The 20,521-nt window shown below is 46.9% G+C and overlaps 1 protein-coding gene across 1 annotated transcript in view; it reads right to left on the minus strand.

Moving 5' to 3' along the window:
- Positions 1 to 1,479: 1,479 nt before the first annotated feature.
- The window catches only part of plekho1a (pleckstrin homology domain containing, family O member 1a), a 43,049-nt gene continuing 24,007 nt past the window's right edge, over positions 1,480 to 20,521 (minus strand). The window contains exons 3-11 of the mRNA XM_056298923.1: positions 14,366 to 14,506; positions 10,359 to 10,463; positions 7,506 to 7,607; positions 5,101 to 5,412; positions 4,807 to 4,895; positions 4,492 to 4,633; positions 3,647 to 3,762; positions 1,909 to 2,401; positions 1,480 to 1,827 (exon numbers count right to left, since the gene is read on the minus strand). Coding sequence (XP_056154898.1) covers positions 1,480 to 1,827; positions 1,909 to 2,401; positions 3,647 to 3,762; positions 4,492 to 4,633; positions 4,807 to 4,895; positions 5,101 to 5,412; positions 7,506 to 7,607; positions 10,359 to 10,463; positions 14,366 to 14,506 — 1,848 coding nt within the window. The remainder of the gene's footprint in view (positions 1,828 to 1,908; positions 2,402 to 3,646; positions 3,763 to 4,491; positions 4,634 to 4,806; positions 4,896 to 5,100; positions 5,413 to 7,505; positions 7,608 to 10,358; positions 10,464 to 14,365; positions 14,507 to 20,521) is intronic.

Below are 20,521 nucleotides of genomic sequence, written 5' to 3' on the forward strand. Positions count from 1 at the left end.
ACTGCTTGCGACCACTCAGTTCGCTTATGCCTTGGGCCGGCTCTGTGTGAAGGTGAATGAATGAAATACCCATTAAACTGAAGACTGAGAAGGTTATAACGAAACAACATTTCAGATAGGTGTCATAAGTCTTTTTCATTCACGAACAATAATAAAAACCTGTTCTAGGCAGCAAAACAGCATTTGGGTTCAGGAAGAGAAGCCACCGCAGGGCGGTAAAAACGTGGAAATAGGAGTTGAGAGGTTTGGACACAGAACCGGGTCCACGTGAGACTGGTCAGTTTTTCTGATCTACACTGAAAAAGGAAATTCAGTTCAGTACTATAAACCTTTAGCCATTTTCCCCTTTGAATACATTGTATACTCTATTTTTTTCATCCGTAAAAATTCAAATTGAAAGCTTGAAGTTTTTGAGTTTGTTTCAGTCTGAGGTGACAGCTGATTGGCACAGGAGACAGAAAGGTGGGACAGTGGGCGGAGCCAACAACCCCATAATCCAATACGAAGCAAGTCCAAGTGTCACATGGTCCTCAGTGTTGTGATCCCACTGAGAGAACCAGAGAAGATACCAGAGTCTTCATCAACATGACAGTAAATAGTATCATCACAACAATAACGAAAGACTAAGAGTGGCATTAAAAAGAAATGTAGAAGTAATTACCCACCCTCCCCTCCCACCACCACCACCACCACCTTATTACAACCATAGGAAACACTGCTCTTAAATATCTTCCCGTCTTTATTCATTTTAGATTGTCTCATTTTTGTATGAATGTCCATTTGTTTAGAGACAAACCCAGTTGTCAGCTTCCAAGAAATGAATGACAGACACTCTACACTATCTATCTACCTATCTATCTACCTATCTATCTATCTATCTATCTATCTATCTATCTATCTACCTATCTATCTATCTACCTATCTATCTACCTATCTATCTATCTACCTATCTATCTACCTACCTACCTCTTTCTCCATCCCACACATCCTCATGGGGAATAAAACAAACTATGATCACTCTTAAAAAAACAGACAAGAAACACAGCACCAGGAGAGAACTAAGTATAAAGAGAAGATATATCGCCACAATAACAAAAATACTTCGACGTGAAGGAGGAGGACCTGTGACTTCTCTGAAGACTGAAGAAGAACGTCTGATCCGTGGGAGGAAGATTTACGTACCCCTCCCATCAAACTCCAGTCCTCTTCTTCTTTGTAAACCAGTAGGAAGAATGGGACGGTTCATTTTAAAATAGTGCACATTTTAGTTTCCAGCACCTTCCGTCATTTTCCACGTTGCGAAAACACGGAACGGAGTCTAGAATTTAAAAATAATTCAAGTTGTCTGCTTTGTGTCATTTTGTGAAAGTTTTTTGTGCGCAAACTGTTTCGTTCCAAAGTAAACTGAAAAAAAAATCTGCTACTTCGATTGATAAAATTCAAGAATTTCATAAAAATCTTTTAAGAAAAACAAACTACTCAAGGAGTCTGTGATTCGTCTTCCTCCTCTGGTGATGTTGGGGAGGTGGGTGTGTCCTCGACTGCTGCCGCAGTTGCCATGGGCAACCCGGGTGTTGCCGCGGTGAGTGACATCTTCTCGTAGGTCCTCCTGCGCTGTCTCCTCAGCGTCTGACACTGCAGCTCCTTCACCTCCTGCAGAACCTCCTGTGCCTCTTTCCAGGAGGACACTGCCTCCTGTAGGAGGCGCTCGGCCTCAGCTCTCCTCCTCTCCACCTCCAACTCCTCCTCACACAGTAGGGAGAGGGGGTTGAGGGTGGGGGAGGCCAGCAGGGGTGGGGTAAGGAGGTGGTCGTCGGGGGGCTTTGGCTGAGGTGAATGGGAGGAGTCAAAGCTCCTCTGTCGAAGGAGATCGGAGGCCTTGATGAGAGGTGAACCAGGGCTCCCCACCTGAGGGCAGTCGAAGGACTTGGACAGGCTGGGGGAGTTCTTATGACTCTGACGGTGCCATTCCTTACTGCTCTTCACATGAGGAGACTCTGATTCACCAGCTTCTTTGATCTGAGAGGAGTCTGTTCCTCCAGAACATGGATTACACTCGCTGGATTTCCAAACAGGTGAGTCAACCTCCTTCTGCAAGCAAGAGGAGTCAGAGGATCCTTTGTGATTCGGTGAGGCGGTCTCTTTGAGGCGGGCAGGGCTGGAGCTCTTTGTTCGTGGAGTGTTGGCGATATTCAGACGAGGTGACTCTTTCAGATGAGGAGAGTCGCTGGATCTGTTGGCAGGTGACTGGGAGCCTCTGGAGCGGGGCGAGTCAGTCCCTTTGGAGCGGTTCTTCTTGGCTTTGGATCGTGGAGATTCTCTTCCTCGGAGGCGAGGAGAATCTTTCCCTCTGAGACGAGGAGAATCGCTACTTCGGCTTCTTGGAGACCCTGAAGACCTGCTGGTGAATGGAAAGAGAGATGAATTTCAGTTCATTCATGACTGATTCGGTACAGGATGTTCAAATGGTTGACCTGATGTTTCTTTTTAGTACCGGTAATTCATCTGGAATATTCTTCTGGTATCACAAAGCACAAGACTGGTATTTTGGCAGTGGGAGTTTTTTCCCCTTCTTTTTTGGATTCATCATTCAGTCTGTGGTTGTCGGTGATGGCCATAAGAGAACCTGATACACAACTAAGTCAGGACCATTTCCATATGTGGAGCAATGTCAATGGAATTAAATTTGAATGGTAATGTGACTTATTTCTTTTAGTTTTGGTTTTTTGAGAGTTTCAGATTGATCGCCTAGATGCTGTTTCTGTTACTTTGCTTTACAGATTTTACTCTTTGTTACGTGTACAGACAGTGAACAGGTTCATATAACTGCACCCTCATGAATAGACATCTGGATTACTGGTAACATCAGCTGACATGCAGACACAGCGGTCTGGCCTTACAGTTCTAGGATTACAGTTATGTCCTTTCATTCATTGTTGTCAACGTCTTTCTATTCGTGAATCGACATTCTACTGAGGATGGATAACGTATCGTCTCTTTAATAAGCGAGTGAACACTGATAAATTCTTCCATGTCACATTGAAAAAAAGAATGGACCAACTCCATTCACAACACATGAAAGAGATTTTTGAGGGACATTTATCAACAGAAACTATTTTATCTCCTACATTTGTAGTTCATAAGTTTGCTAGTGAGGGGGTCAGCCCATGTTGCCTCATGAATTGAGGTTAGGGTTAGGTGGAGGGGAACATAGACATGCGCCCATTAATTAGTAAGCTAGCTACCTCGCTTGTAATTAGCTATTTAGGAAGTTAGGTAGTAGGTTAGTGAGCTAGCTAGTTAGTTAATTAGCTTGTCAATTAGTAGGTTACTGAACAATTTAATTAATCAGTGAGCTAGCTGGTTAGCTAGTTGGTGAGTAACTAAGTTAATTAGTGTCTTCTGTGCCCCTGAACCAAACAACTCTTGTATTATTATTCTGGTCTGGTTCTGGATTTAGTTTTTGTCTTTGAGTGTGACCACTTGGTTGTGGGTTCGATCCCGTCCCATCTAGTTTGGGTGTGAGGCGGCAGGTCTTAACCACTTATCCACATCGTTTTGTCTTTCTGATAACACTTGGTTATACAGAAAAAAAACAATGATCCTGTTGGTCTTTGTGGTCTGATGGACTCCGGAGGTTTCTGACCTGGACTGCGGAGAATCGGAGCCCCTGAGATGATGGAGGCGCGGGGAGTCGACTCCCTTCAGGTAGGCTGACTCGCTTCCTCTCTCTCCTCGCTCAGCTTTGGCTCTCTGCAGCTCCTACGAGGCACACACAGAAAGAGGAAGAGACCGTCTACATGTCAACATCTGGAAATAACACCAGAACTTTTATCACACCAGGGCTAGCACAGTTTTGTATTTTTCATTAGTTTTTATCTTTATTTGTTTTTTAATTCAGTTTCGTTTCAGTTAGTTTTAGGAGTGGGTTTGCTTGTTTCATTTTAGATTTTATTGTTAAAAATATTTAGGTTTAGTTTTTATTAGTTTGTTAGTTCTAGTTTTTTTTATAATATGGGGGGTATTTGTCAGGGACAAGATTTAAGAAGTTCACAATAGGTATTACAATGCAAACTTTATTTATTCTTGTTTTGCTTTAGCAACAAATGTTTTATATTTCATGCCAATAAAACTGCTGAACTGGAAGTAATAGTTTTGTGTGGGTTATATGCAGACATGGAACAAAACTAAAAGGAAAAAATGGACAACAAATCAAACAAAATAAAAAATAACAAACAGTAAAAAAAGATAGGTAGAAAAAATAAAAGACAAGCCAAAAAGTAATAGATTAAAAATAACATAAACAAGGAAAAACAAGCCTCTTAAAACAAGTTATACTGCCTCAGCGGATGCAACGCTAAAAGGAAAACTGAGATCCCCTTTGGATTCGAATCTAGACTTGTTTTGAGACTGAGGACCAGCGGGAGGCTGCGGTCGGAAGGTCTGAGAGGTCAGAAGGTCATCAGTCCCACTGGGTGAGGTGACACCAACCTGCAACCTCATCTCCTCCAGCAGCTCCTGCGCCCTCTGCATTCGCTGGGCGATCAGGCTCTGGAGCTGGCCCACCGGCTGTACCTCCTCTGTGGGACAGTGCCGCAGGGCGGAGCACAGCTCCGACCGGATCAGCGCCGGTCTGATGGGACGGAGAAAGATTTTAATGTTAGATGAAAGGAAAGTCTCACACACACATACATGCACACACACACACACAAATAACAGCCTTTGCACACAGTGAGTTTCTCAAACTCAGGTGACAAAATGTTGATTTAGGAGGCGGCGCCTCTGTGATTGACAGCATCAGGTTACCTGGCAGAGAGGACTTCATCCATGGATGCGCAGCGGCTGCGGCCCTGAGCACTGAGCTTCTTCCCGGGCTGTGGCGTGCGGGACTGGACCTGATAAACCAAGCAGAACCGGTTGAATTATGACTCGCTACCTTTCGCCTGTTTGTTCTGTTGATTCTCAGTGTACACAAATAGTTAAAGCAGAAGCATCACTGCACCATACCCTCAGCCTTGTACATTAGCATACAAGGCAAACCCCAACCCTAACAATAAGGAGTGTTGTATGTGAAGGTGGTCCAGATCTCCCTGTCGATACCTGTCCCTGCTGATCCTTCTGAGTTTTGTGGACCTCCAGGTGTTGGTATTTTCCCCAGGACCTCTCACTACCGCGGGGCAGACTACCCGTCTTCACCCGGGGCTCCCTGGAAGTCTCCCGCAGTTTGGAGACATCCGTGCCTGACCGCTTTCGACCTCCGACCCCCCATGATCCCTCAAACCCACCCTTCCTGTCCAGCTCCACCCGGAAGCTGTTCTCCCAGGGCTCCTGTTCGCCGTCATAATCAGGAGAGGAGCTGTCCTCTTCGGCCACAAGGTCAAGGGTCAGCATGCCTTGAGAGGAGGTGGACACCTGAGAGAGAGCGAGAGAGATTTGAATTTGATGAAAATGCTTACTTTAATAAACAGTAAATTATACAAAGGAATTCGTGGAAATAGCAAACACTGAGATGATCTGTTTTCGCATGGTTTCCAGCAGGGATGTGATGGTGTCAGAGTTCTCATCAAACCAGTCCTGATGTTTTCTGGCTCTCTAGCCTATAGAGTCAATTGCAGCTTGATGCAGCAGTGAGGTTAGGAAGGTCCATTTCTGATTCATGGAATTAATTGTCAGAACTCAGAATGGCCTCAAACTCTAGTGCCATCACGCCTACAGAGCAACGGAACTCATTCCAGGCTGGGGCTGACTTCAATTTAACACAGTTCAGTTGCTTTGTTATAGGTTTCTTGAGACACTGTGGGGGCGCACTTTGATCTGGAGCTTGGTCATGATCAGGCGGTGATCCAGCCAGCATTCTGCACCGCTCATGGCCCGGGTCAGCAAGAGATCACCAGTGTCAGTACGTCTTGCTATGATGTAACCAATCAGGTGCCAGTATTTAGCTCGTGGGTGCATCTAGGATGTTTTGTATTTGGTCTTCTGCTGAAACTGTGTTCGTAATGGTGAGACCATGTTCTGCACAGAGTGTTAGCAGCCTCAGACCATCTGCAGTAACCTGACCAACCCCATGCCTACCTAGTACTCCACTCCGTATACCATTGTTCTTTCCTACTCCAGCATTAAAGTCTCCCAGAAGAAGGATCTTGTCATTTTTTGGGATACGATGAAGGGCCTCATCTAGTTGCGGGTAGAGGCTGTCCTTCACACCATTGTCAGATGGCCGTGTTGGCACATATGCACTTAACAGAGTGGCATAGCGTGCCTTTGCTAGGGGGATATGGAGGGTCATTAGCCTCTCACTTAGTCCGGTCAGTGAATTTCGGTAGAATGCTGTTCTTCATTGCCAGTCCAACACCATGCTGATGTTGTCCACCAAGGGTATAGCGTCTCCAGAAAAAGGTGTACCCTCCTCCTTCCTCTCTCAGGGAGCCTTCACCCAGGAGCCTTGTTTCACCGAGAGCAGCGATGTCCACATTGTAGCATCTTAGTTCCTCAGCAATCAGCGCAGTCCTTCAATGTGGTCTGTTGCCATCATTATCAAGGAGAGTCCTAAGATTCCATGTTGCCAATTTGAATGGGACCATTTTCTTGTTTTTACTGCAGGATGGAATTCCCGGTAGGCGTGGTAACCGACCCAGGAGGTAGGTTGAGTGGACAATTCTTAGGCCACCTTTTCTAGGCCCCTCCCCAATTGGGGTGAGCAGTGTGGGCCCTAAATAGGGATGCTCAGTCACATGGGGACTGCCGAAAGCAGCTGCCACTCAATCCCAGCTGCTAGCAACCATATACTCCGCAGGCCACTAATGTACAGGGCTCTGACTAGGAGCTTTCAGGCCAATTCTACCCTGCTCCCATTGCCAGACACCCCAACGCCACCACACTTCAACCGGATATAAGGCCGGCTATTTTACACCATGGTCAGAGGTGGAGACCTACGCAAGGAGGTTTTCAGAGTGCCACAGGGGGTGTGCAGTCCTCAGTAGCACTGTCTTTGCCATGACAGGTTGGTCCTGGTGGTAAGGGCTTATAGCCAGGATGACCAGTCACACATCATGACCACAGGAGGCTGCCAGAATCTCCAAACAATCGAAGAACCGCCTAATGTGTGCTGCTAAACATGTTGCTTTTCTCTTGGGATGTGCTCCCCTTGCCTTTGTCTCGATAGTGGTTGGCCATAAACAGCCTCTGGGGACCACTACAGCCCCGAGATCCCCTACGAAGTTTGCCTGAGGCTGCGAGGCCACCAGTTAGCGTGTGTGGCCATGAGGAGGCCTAACAGGGGTCTTGGAGAAGGAGAGGTTATGTACTGGCAGGGGAAGGCTTACACACTGGGCTGTTTCCTTGTTCACCACAAGGGCTAGCCAGCGGCAGCAAGCTGTAAGCGAGAGGTTAGAAAAGCAGGCGGTAAGCAAGCATACATCTTTCCTCTAACTACTGCACTAGACACATCACATCACCCTATGCCAAATACAGACAGACAGACCGCAAGATAGGTGTCTAAGTACCACAGTCATCAGATGTCCTCTGGTTGGCAATCGTCTGCTGTGAGGAATCTTGGCTCTGTCTCTGGTGGGATGAATGAGCACACTGTCTTCCTCTATGGTCACCTGGACAGAGAAAGACAGACAGAAAGAGAGACATGGAGAGAGAGAGAGACTTTAAGGTGTTGAAACCTTAAAGATAAGAAACTTGTGATATATAAAAACGGAAAAACATAACTTCTTTCATAATATTCATCAACGCACACACACTCGCACGCACACACACATGCTGTCACCTGTTCACAGCATGTCATGTCTTCCTTGTTCTGTGTGTGTTGCTGATAGGCTTGAATTTTGGAGCCTGGAATGTGCACATGCTGATGGACAGCGCCAACAGGGAAAGGAGAAATAGAAAAGGCACGGAAAGAAAACAAGCTGGCTGTGCTTTTGTGAATGGATCGGAAATATTCCCACCTTAGAGTCACGACTGGCGTGCCAAATTTAGCACAGGTACAATCAAGCAAGGTGAAGTTGTTCACGAGCGTTATGTTACGCAGCAATAAAGTACCCAAAACCCTGGCCACCTTAGTCATCTTACTGTAGTCTCACTCGACAAAGGCAGCAGACTCGGGCCTCTCATGTGGAGTAAACTCTTCCTGTATGTTCGAGAAGGCCGAGGACCGACGCAGAGTTGTCGCTGGTTAGCGAAAGTGTTTCTGTAGTGACGCTGAGTTGCACTTGGGCAGCTAACGCTAACTAATGGTAGTGGTTGCTACCCACTAGCCTAGAGCTGATACTGATAGTGTAAACAGGCTAGCTAGCTTGTTAACCTGCTAGCTAACGGCTAAAGTTAACTCTGTACGTATACAAACGTTAATGATGTTCACTCATGAACAGAACCTTGGCTCTTTTGGATGATGTTAACCATGTTGTAGACTTTTTGGTTCATACATAAGAATCCAAGCTAGCTCGCATACAAATACGATACACACACTGCTTAATACCCCAGACAGCATCCGGATGTGGGCCACTTCAGGCAATGATGTGGCACTGATGGCCTTCTTCTGGCCCTGACAAAATGGATGTGGGCCTGAACTGGCCCACATGTATAATATCAAATGTGGGCCTTTTTTGGCAAATATGCTCTCAGCAACATGTAATCTGGATGTGACCCTGATGTGGCCCGTGTGGTAAATGGTGAATATGGCCCAAATATCACAAAACAAATATGGGCCACCTTTGACAAATATGTGGCACATACAGCATTGCTATGGCTTGGTTCTGGCCCAGATCTGGCAAACAGGAGCGGACCACCCAAGCGCCATCATTCCACACGGTATGTGGGCTGGATGATAGTGTCGGGTGCGGGACAGGTCCGGGCCAAAGCAATTCTGCTATCTGGGTACCGACTGGGCCTGTGGTAAAAATTGCGTTACAAGTTGTGTTACAAGTTGTACGGTAGGACCAATATGTTCCCATTGATGAACAATTACACACACACACACACACATTCTTGGGTGCCAATGATTCATTGGACTGAAAGACCATTTGAAATATTTGCCTAGACTGGGGTTATATGCGCATGTTTTTTATTTTGGCCATTTTCTTTTCACACAAATCTATTTCTGTGCGTAAGTATTTTTGGAAATTGCCCTTATTATTTCACAAGATCTATTAATATATTTGTTACTTCTGTTCAGTCACACCACTGTGTCTCTGATTATCTCACTGCTGTCATTCACCTCTCGGGTCCTGTAGATCCTAGTAATCTCTGATACTGGTCCATATCTGTAACACATCTATATTGTCATTAGCGACATGACTTAGCACACTTGTTATAAATGCTTCAGAGACAACATTAAGACCATTCTCAGAAAGTTCCACATAACACACAGCAATGGGGAAGACGCCACACTGGACAGACGGTCCTGGTGAAAATCCTTGCAGGAGGGAGCTGCAAAGCCTGAACTCGAGCTCTGCCGTGCCACAGAGACAAAGCGGCATAAAAAGAGAGGCAAAAGTCTCAACCAGCACCAACACCCACACCCACCCACCACTCACCCCTGTCTGCACCGCACCAAAGTGTGTGGGTTGAGGACTGACCTCCACAGCCACCTGAGGATCCAGGAGGAACAACCCCAATGGAGGACAGTCATATTCAACTCAAGTGACCGCTGATGATTGTGTAAGTAAATCATGATTTCACACGTGCTAAAATATAATCAACACGCGACAAAGAGCAAACAATGAGGAGGTCAAAGTTCAGAGCCACAGAGAGGAAAGAGAAATAAGCCATCCAACAAAAGAAGAAATCTGACCCAGGTAGCAAAATTGCTGTGGTCCGGACCCGTCCCACACCCGACTTTCATCTTTCTTTCATCCGGCCCACATACCACGTGGAATGATGGACCTTGGGCGGTCCGCCCCTGTTAGCCAGATCTGGGCCAGAACCGAGCCATAGCAATGCCACATGTGCCACATATTTGCCAAAGGTGGCCCATGTTTGTTTTGAGATATTTGGGCCATATTCACCATTTACCACACGGGCCACTTCAGGGTCACATCCAGATCACGTGTTGCCCAGAGCACCCCATCTTTGCCCAAAAGAGGCCCACATGTGATTTGGCATATCTGGGCCATATTTGCTATTATACATGTGGGCCACTTCAGGCTCACATCCATTTTGTCAGGGCCAGAAGAAGGCCACCAGTGCCGCATCACTGCCTGAAGTGGCCCACATCCGGATGCTGTCTGGGGAGGAGAACTGGAGGACGTTGTCATTTCATTGCAGCACAAGAAGGAACGAATGGAAGAAAGATAAAAGAGCAAGGGGAGAAAGGAAGAGCCACTAAGCAGTTGTTTAAATGACGGTTGTACCTCATCCAAGATGCGGTTCTTGGCCTTGATGATGGCCACGTTCAGAGCATTTACCCATGATTCCTTTTCCTCCGGACTCACCGCCAGGAACACCAGATTAGGAGCCTACAGAAGGACAGGGTGACACAGTAAACTGGTTAGCTCTCTCGGGGGATTATTTGAGTTACAGGGTTCTGTAGCTCGGGTTTTTGCAGAGTACAAGAAAAAAACAATCTACCAACCGCGAGCTGGGAACATGAAAATTCAACCAATCGCGTGTCTGGGTGTCTGGGCGAGCGTCCAACCGAATCAAGGCTGATAAACCTCCCAGCGGTGGGGAAGGAGGCGAACTCAGAAAGACATTCAAACGAGTCTTGGCGACGACAGATGGACACAAAAATACAAAAAAAAAAACATTTTCTGTCTGTTGTGTATAAGTCACAACAGTGTGACTGTAGTCTAGGACAGTGGTTCTCAACCTTTTTGGGGTCCTGGACCCCCCCTGCGTATTTTTGATCTACCCTGAGGACCCCTCCACCTGATCTTGGGGGAGGGGGGGTTGCAATTTGATAGAAACAGTAGAAACTGCATTTTAAATCGCATTATAGCATTTATTCACTCTTTGGGGCAAAAATAAGAGCTTTCAGTTGTAACTTAGATATAGTTAACAAAACAGGATTCTTATGGAGTAACTTTCAGATATATGTAACAAAACAGAATATGTATTCAGTAACTTTCAGATATATGTAACAAAACAGAATATGTATTCAGTAACTTTCAGATATATGTAACAGAACAGAATATGTATTCAGTAACTTTCAGATATATGTAACAAAACAGAATATGTATTCAGTAACTTTCAGATATATGTAACAAAACAGAATATGTATTCAGTAACTTTCAGATATATGTAACAAAACAGAATATGTATTCAGTAACTTTCAGATATATGTAACAAAACAGAATATGTATTCAGTAACTTTCAGATATATGTAACTAAACAGAATATGTGTTCAGTAACTTTCAGATATATGTAACTAAACAGAATATGTATTCAGTAACTTTCAGATATATGTAACAAAACAGAATGTGTATTCAGTAACTTTCAGATATATGTAACAAAACAGAATATGTATTCAGTACCTTTCAGATATATGTAACAAAACAGAATATGTATTCAGTAACTTTCAGATATATGTAACAAAACAGAATATGTATTCAGTACCTTTCAGATATATGTAACGAAACAGAATATGTATTCAGTAACTTTCAGATATATGTGTAACAACAGATTTTTTATGCAGTAACTTTTAACAATGCAAACGGGAGCGAGATCTCTTATTAAAATACAATAAATTACACTTGTGAAACAGATGTAATTAGAGAAAAAAGTCCCGTTACCCTTTATAGTCTGGGTAGATAAAGGTCTCAGTCACATTTGAGTAAAATAATCCTATTTCTATAAATGTCATAGGATCTTTTTTTTTAAAGATATTTTATTTTCACGGACCCCTTGCAATGACACCACGGACCACTAGGGGTCCGCGGACCCCCGGTTGAGAAACACTGGTCTAGGACACTGCAGCTTTAAGTTTTACTACAGCCGGTTTACGGCAGTCGGTTTACGGCAGTAACACGGGACGTGATTGAAGCTATGCTGTACGTGTATGTAACGTTTACTGTGGCGGCCATAAACACAGTTTGAATCAAAGTCGCGGTCCGAGTTTTGCTGGACACGACATTGTCCAACCGAAGCAGACGCGTGTTCCTGAAGAGGATTTAGGGGACGCACACTCGCCCAGAGAAACCTTTCTAAGCCGGACGCCGGGGTCTAAACCAAGTCTCAAAATCATCACCCTCGCGACCGCTCTCGTCTGAGATGTCTGATATGATTGGCCGCCGTATCTCAGTGGGCGGGTCTTCCTGGTGGCGCGGCGCTGGATAAGTGACCACCCCCTTTGTGTTTTTGCCGTGAACCTTTCAGAAAACCCCATTACACAGAGTTTTAAGCCTTGAACTGGGTGGACCTGCTACCGTGTCGGAGGAAACTGTTGATTAGTTCTTAGTTCTCCAAAGTCAACACACCCCGGACTACCTGGTTGGTGTTAAGGTGCTTCCAAGCGGTGTCGGGTTTATCGGACATACGAGTGTAAACTACTAATAAGACACGTTAGCCCCCTAGCTAGCGGGTCTGACCCTTTAGCCGAGCGGTTAGTGATGTCGCCTTGTGGTGCAGTACACCCGGTATCGAATCCCGCACCGGGCAAGAAAATAACCGGTTACAATTGGTGGCAGCGGTGGAATCCGGAAGTGTGCAGATCCTCAGAAGTCTCTTCGGAGCGCGGGAATAACAAAGCGCGAGGGCGCGCTTCCGGGAGAGGGTGACGACTGTAAACTACTAATAGGACACGTTAGTCCCTAGCTAATGGGTCCGACCCTTTAGCCGAGCGGTTAGTGGTGTCGCCTTGTGGTGCGGTACACCCCGTATCGAATCCCGCACCGGGCAAGAAAATAACCGGCTACACCAGCTTCCCACTTGGAAGAGCACATGAACAACCCTGCGAAGCCGGATAACCCAGTCGGGTACGTCGGAATTCCAGACGCAGCACGAACTGGCCGAGTTCTGACGTCATTGTCTATTTCAACATGGCCGCGCTCGACCGTGAACGTGTGGAGCATCTTGATAACCGAACCGAACCCGCTGAAAGTGGCAGCAAGACAGCTTCGTTAGTTTGCTAACACATGTAATTCAGGTAGATTCAAGAAGCGGAATAATTGGCCAGATAAAATGTTGTAACGTGCATGGATAAGAAGACACGCTGGCCGCTGGCTGGCGGGTCTGACCCTTTAGTCGAGCGGTTAGCGATGCCTCCTGCGGTGCGGGCGATACGGGTTCGCTTCCCGGCCGCGGCAGTTCCTGTGGTCGCGTTGTCCCCCCCCCCCCCCCCCGAATTCGCTACAATGTTTAATAATCGCCGTATGCGTTTCCTCTCCTCTTCAACATCACAAAGGTGCTGCCAACAGCTTTGGCTGGATTTGCTGTACGCTAGCAGAAGCCGCCAACAGAGCAGGCGTTTTGTTCTCCCCCGGGTTCCCGCCGAAAACGGCTTGGATGCGTGCAAGTCGCCTGAACCACTTCCGCACTCGGGAGAAAACTCATCCGATCAATCCCACATGCACTTGAAAGCAGCGTTACACCAAAATTCGTGTCTGCTGCAAAATTGTGACCTATCGCTTCCCGCATGTTCAGTCACATGAAGGAATGCTGGGATTTGCAGTATGAGAACAAACTGCAGAAATTAAGAATAACCCCTTAACGTTGCAAACCAATCCTGGTTGGTTTTGTCTAGTACAGGAGCTTCAAAACTTTGACACTCACTACGCAAAAAGTTGGTGAAGGATGTAATAGTCTCTAGAATATAATAGCCCGTTTGGCTATAAGGTTGATGTGATACAAGCACTCCTATTGGCTGTTAAGTTAGCTGCAAGCTGATTGGTCCATCTGACGCATGAGGACGCAGGGGAACCACATAATCGTCAGTCTATGTTTAGCAGTCAGACGAGTCACTACTGCGGAGCTAGCTACTGTATGATTGTAACCGTCGCCGTTGAAATAAAGACACTGAACTTTAAAGTCGTCGTCGGATCCCTCCATATAGACAGAAAGTCAGACAAAGGATTTACAGCATATGATAAGGTATACTGTCAGTAATGGTTTCCAATTCTGTCCGTCAGGTCAGCCGGTACTGCTGGTTTGCTCTGGTCTAGCAGGTAGTTCATTACATTCGGCTGCTGTTCCAGGTGTAAAACCTCCGGACTGAAGGCTGAATAATTGGAACAACAGGTAAATGTAATGAACTACCTGGTAGAACAGAAAAGCAGCAGCACTGATACCTGAGGACCTGATTGAAAACTGCTGCATTAAAGGGTACCAACACCAAATGATTCCACTATGACACCTTGGCGATGGACCACCAGACGACTGGACTGACAGCGGTCCAGAGGCGCCCCTAGTGGCGGCGGCTCACCGTGTTCCCGGGCTGGCGGCAGCGCAGCAGCGTGAAGCGGCTGTGGTTCCTCTTACTGCGACTCTTGGCCTTCCTCAACTCCTCCGAACGTTCGTAGTCGGCAAGGTCAAACACCTCCTGGGCCATCTGTTCATCTTTGACCTGGAACACACACAAACACATCCGAGCAGGTGAAAACTTCAACCCCCCCGTACACACAAAGATACAGGAACACTTAAAACACACACACACGGCATCCGGGTAGCGTAGCGGTCTATTCCGTGGCCTACCAACACAAGGATCGGCGGTTCGAATCCCCCTGTTACTTGGTCGGGCGTCCCCACAGACACAATCGGCCGTGTCTGTGGGTGGGAAGCCGGATGTGGGTATGTGTCCTGGTCGCTGCACTAGCGCCTCCTCTGGTCGGTCGGGGCTGTGAGAACGTCACACGTGGCTCTCGGATGAATAAAGCCGTGGTGGCTTTTGTCCGAGAGGGGGGCGTTTGGTCCACCTGTTGGTTGAGAGAGGCCTGGTGCTAGACGATCTGTAGACAGCTGTCTCGCCATGATTGGTGCCATCGACAGTACTACCGTGTCAGGCGGACCTCCATTATCCTGAGCGAGCTGCCTGAAAGAGAAGCGAGTCGTTTCGGAAAGTTTGCTAGACAGGCTGTGGAAATCACAGATTTCTTCTCTGATGTGGACAGATTTGTTAATTCTGTTAGGAAGATCAGGAAAACGGCTGCATGAGAAGAGCTCAGTAAACGAGAGGTTCCGTCTAAAGAAGATTCTGACTAGGAGAGTCAGAAACTTAGGAAATGAAAGCCAGGAAAGGTTCCTCTGAATGCACAAAATCAAAAATGGGCGATGCACAAATGGTGTTTTCCTCCTGGAAAGGGTTTCACTTTCTTCTTTTCTTTCTTTTCTCATGGAAAGTTTGCGGGTAGGAAGTTTAGATATAAAGGGAGGACGGGATAGAGATAAGCGAGGTGAGGTAGCTGAGCTGAGTAGGGCTAAAACACAGACGTGTCCTTCTTACAGGAGACACACAGCTCAGGAGACAGTGAGACAGCTCAGGAGACAGTGAGACAGCGCAGGAGACAGTGAGACAGCTCAGGAGACAGTGAGACAGCGCAGGAGACAGTGAGACAGCTCAGGAGACAGTGAGACAGAGAGGGGAGTGAGCTGGACAGGCCAGTTTGTTTTGAGCCATGGTTCCAGCTTCAGTGCGGGTGTAGCTGTTCTCTCCTCGCAGCGCCTTCTTTTGACATGTTTTGACAGGTGAAGTGGAGCAGGGCAGAATCCAAGTAGTCCAGGCAACAAGCCCAGAAACACCTTTTGTTTTCATAGAGGTGTGTAGTTATAATCCTGGAAGTGATGCTTTGAGATGAACAAACTGAAAGACAAACTTCAACAGTTCAGTAGCAGCTCAGTGGTACTAGTGGGAGGAGACTGGAACTGCACTACACATCCTACAGTTGACAGCAACTCAGAAGAGCCTCATCCACCGGCAGCCTCATTTCTGTCCAGTGTGGTGGCAGAAGACGACCTCACGGGTGTTCGGAGGACACTTAATCCAGCCATTAGGCAGTACAGATGGGGGAAAGCTGCCGAGGGTGGTGTGAGGGCAGCCAGGTTGGATGGGATTGATCTAAATCACACATAGGACAACAGGTTAATTAAGTCCACATAACTGCTTACTAGACATTAAATCCTGGTTTTCATACCACTTCCTCAAACTTACTAGTGATAAAACTGAGGTTCTCCTAGTAGGCACTAAACCTACTTTGGCTAAACCTGATAGTTTTTCTCTGACTCCTGACAATTCTATAGTTCCTACTTCGCCTCAGGTTGAGTCTGGGTGTCATCCTGGACAGCACATGGTCTTTTGAAGCCCACATCAACAATGTTACTCGGCCTGCATACTTCCCCCTATGTGATATTAATCACCTTCGCCCGTCACTTACACCTAACAGCACCGCCATACTCACTCACACCCTGGTCACATCCCGTATTGACTACTGCAATTCTATCCTCTTTGGTCTTCCCCTCAAGTGTCTTCATAAACTTCAACTGGTCCAGAATTCAGCTGCCCGTATCAGTACCAGAACTCCTTCCATAGTTCATATCACTCCTGTTCCTCAGCAACTCCATTGGCTTCCTGTTAAATACCGTACTGACTTCAAGATCCTGCTCCTCACCTTTAAGGCCCTCAATAACCGAGCTCCTTCACATCTTTCTGAACTCCTTCACATCCACACGCCCTCCCGGACTCTCAGATCCTCTTCTGCTCTCCAACTCACTACACCTTTGGCCCACTTGACTACCACAGGGACTAGAGCCTTCAGCCGTTCTGCCCCCCGCCTATGGAACTCTCTCCCACAAGACCTTCACAACATTGACACTCTTTCAACCTTCAAATCCCATCTCAAAACGCACCTTTTCAAACTGGCATATTCAGTCTGAGCCACGCTTCATTGAGTTTTGTGCAGATGATGATTTTATACTTATCTGTTGTGTTATTATTATTATTACAATATCACCTGTTGGATTTTCAGATCACCGTTTAGTAGTGGCAGATTTTTCCTCACTGGTTCATTTTCGGCACTGTCCCTACTGGCATTTCAATGTGCGGCGAACACATGATGAAGCTTTCTGTCAGTTCTTCTGACTTCTGCAGTCAGTGGAGGCGGAAGAGGAAAGATTTTGAAAGGAGATGTTCTGGTCACAGTAGCGCACCAATCACTCGTTCTTAACTTCTGAAAAAGGGAGGGTCTGTATAGTTACTGCTTTTGCTGTGTATATGGGGGGGGAGGCGCAGTGGTTAGCGCGGTCGCCTCACAGCAAGAAGGTCCTGGGTTCGAGCTCCGGGGTAGTCCAACCTTGGGGGTCGTCCCAGGTCATCCTCTGTGTGGAGTTTGCATGTTGGTTGATGCTAGATCCAACGGGGTGTAGGCACGGAAGTAGCCGTGATTGGCTGTTGCTTCGGCCAATAGACAGTGCGGAACCTCGAAGCGCACTGACTTGAAACAAACGATGCGCACTGAAACATTTAGCTAGCTAGCTTACAGCTGACCTGAACATTGCCAGATGGTACTGTAACGATAGCTAACGTTAACGCTTGCAAACAATGGAAATTCAAAAAGAGCTTAAACCCTAACCCTAACCAACAACCAATCACGTCTACTTCCGTGCCTACACCCCGTTGGATCTAGCATCAACCTTGCATGTTCTCCCCGTGTCTGTGTGGGTTTCCTCCGGGTGCTCCGGTTTCCTCCCACAGTCCAAAGACATGTAGGTCAGGTGAAATTGTCCCTAGGTATGAATGTATGTGTGTGTGTGTGGGGGGGGGGGGGGCTGGGTGATGGCCTGGCGGCCTGTCCAGGGTGTCTCCCCGCCTGCCGCCCAATGACTGCTGGGATGGGCTCCAGCATCCCCGCAACCCTGAGAGCAGGATAAGCGGTTCGGATAACAGATGGATGAATGGATGGATGAATGGGTGGGTGGATGGGTGGATGGATGGCTATAAGGAGGGGGCGGGTGTATAATATGTACAGGAGTATCTGTATAATTTTATGGGTTTTTTTATGTAAATAAGAATTGGACCATTAAAGGATTGGCTAAACATCACAAAGGTCTCCGTCTCCGTCTGTCTCGTGACTCCATGAGCAGTCATTTTAAATCCAGTTCCTCCAGTCGTGACCAGGCTGCTTCAGAACGGACCAACCGCAGCCAGACAGAAGCCACTGCAGGGAATTTGGAAGCTTTTTATTTTATTTTTTTTGCACAACATCCCTAATCCAGGTCATAAGAGGAGATCCGTGCAGTAAATTAGAGAGTTTAGTGGTTTTAAACCGTTTGGCTTTAGTGTTTGATTCATCCGCCATGTTTTAGCCGCGTATTTCCGACCCTTTTAACGTTAATCCAAAAAGCACTGCGAGGTCATCGAGATGCTCGGCGGGTCTCCGGACACCATCAGATTTTCAACGAATATGAGAAACTCAAGAGCAAGTAGGGTGAACAAAAAAAAAACCAAATAAATTTCTGATGCTTAAATCAAATTCTATTTATGTTTTATGTCATGCCGGAGACCACGGTAACACGAGATCCAGGTAACACAGGATCCGGGTAACATACGGAACCAGGTAACATAGGAACCAGGTAACATAGGAACCAGGTAACAAAGGGTCCAGGTAACACAGGATCCGGGTAACATAGGAACCAGGTAACATGAGGAACCAGGTAACACAGGATCCGGGTAACATAGGAACCAGGTAACATGAGGAACCAGGTAACACAGGATCCGGGTAACATAGGAACCAGGTAACACAGGATCCGGGTAACATAGGAACCAGGTAACATGAGGAACCAGGTAACACAAGGAACCAGGTAACACAGGATCCAGGTAACACGAGGAACCAGGTAACACAGGATCCAGGTAACACAGGAACCAGGTAACATGAGGAACCAGGTAACATGAGGAACCAGGTAACATGAGGAACCAGGTAACACAGGATCCAGGTAACACAGGATCCATGTAACATGAGGAACCAGGTAACATGAGGAACCAGGTAACACAGGATCCAGGTTACACAGGATCCAGGTTACACAGGATCCAGATAACACAGGATCCAGGTAACACAGGATCCAGGTAACATAGGAACCAGGTAACACGAGGAACCCGGTAACACGAGGATCCAGGTAACACAGGATCCAGGTAACACAAGGATCCAGGTAACATAGGAACCAGGTAACACGAGGAACCAGGTAACACGAGGATCCAGGTAACACACGGAACCAGGTAACACAGGATCCAGGTAACACGAGGAACCAGGTAACATGAGGATCCAGGAAACACAGGATCCAGGTTACACAGGAAACAGGTAACACAGGAACAAGGTAACATGAGGATCCAGGAAACACAGGAACCAAGTAACACAGGACCAGGTAACACAGGATCCAGGTAACACAGGAACAAGGTAACATGAGGATCCAGGTAACACAGGAACCATGCAACACAGGAACCAGGTAACACAGGATCCAGGTAACACAGGAACCAGGTAACATGAGGATCCAGGTAACACAGGAACCAAGTAACACAGAAACCAGGTAACACAGGAACCAGGTAACATGAGGATCCAGGTAACACAGGAACCAAGTAACACAGGATCCAAGTAACACAGGAACCAGGTAACATGAGGGTCCAGGTAACACAGGAACCATGCAACACAGGAACCAGGTAACACAGGAACCAAGTAACACAGGATCCAGGTAACACAGGAACCAGGTAACACAGGATCCAGGTAACACAGGAACCAGGTAACATGAGGATCCAGGTAACACAGGAACCATGCAACACAGGAACCAGGTAACACAGGATCCAGGTAACACAGGAACCAGGTAACATGAGGATCCAGGTAACACAGGAACCAAGTAACACAGGAACCAGGTAACACAGGAACCAAGTAACACAGGATCCAAGTAACACAGGAACCAGGTAACACAGGATCCAGGTAACACAGGAACCAGGTAACATGAGGATCCAGGTAACACAGGAACCATGCAACACAGGAACCAGGTAACACAGGATCCAGGTAACACAGGAACCAGGTAACATGAGGATCCAGGTAACACAGGAACCATGCAACACAGGAACCAGGTAACACAGGATCCAGGTAACACAGGAACCAGGTAACAGGAGGATCCAGGTAACACAGGAACAAGGTAACACAGGAACCAGGTAACGCGGGATCCAGGTAACACAGGAACAAGGTAACACGGGAACCAGGTAACACGGGATCCAGGTAACACAGGAACAAGGTAACACAGGAACCAGGTAACACCGGAACCAAGTAACACAGGAACCAAGTAACACAGGAACCAGGTGACACAGGATCCAGGTAATACAGGAACCAGGTAACATGAGGATCCAGGTAACACAGGAACCATGCAACACAGGAACCAGGTAACACAGGATCCAGGTAACACAGGAACCAGGTAACATGAGGATCCAGGTAACACAGGAACCATGCAACACAGGAACCAGGTAACAGGATCCAGGTAACACAGGATCCAGGTAACACAGGGACCAGGTAACACAGGAACCAGGCAACACAGGAACCAGGTAACACGGGATCCAGGTAAATGGCTGCTACCACACGCCAGTGCCGGTGGGCCT

Source organism: Lampris incognitus, chromosome 18, assembly GCF_029633865.1.
Source record: "Lampris incognitus isolate fLamInc1 chromosome 18, fLamInc1.hap2, whole genome shotgun sequence".
Taxonomy (NCBI): domain Eukaryota; kingdom Metazoa; phylum Chordata; class Actinopteri; order Lampriformes; family Lampridae; genus Lampris; species Lampris incognitus.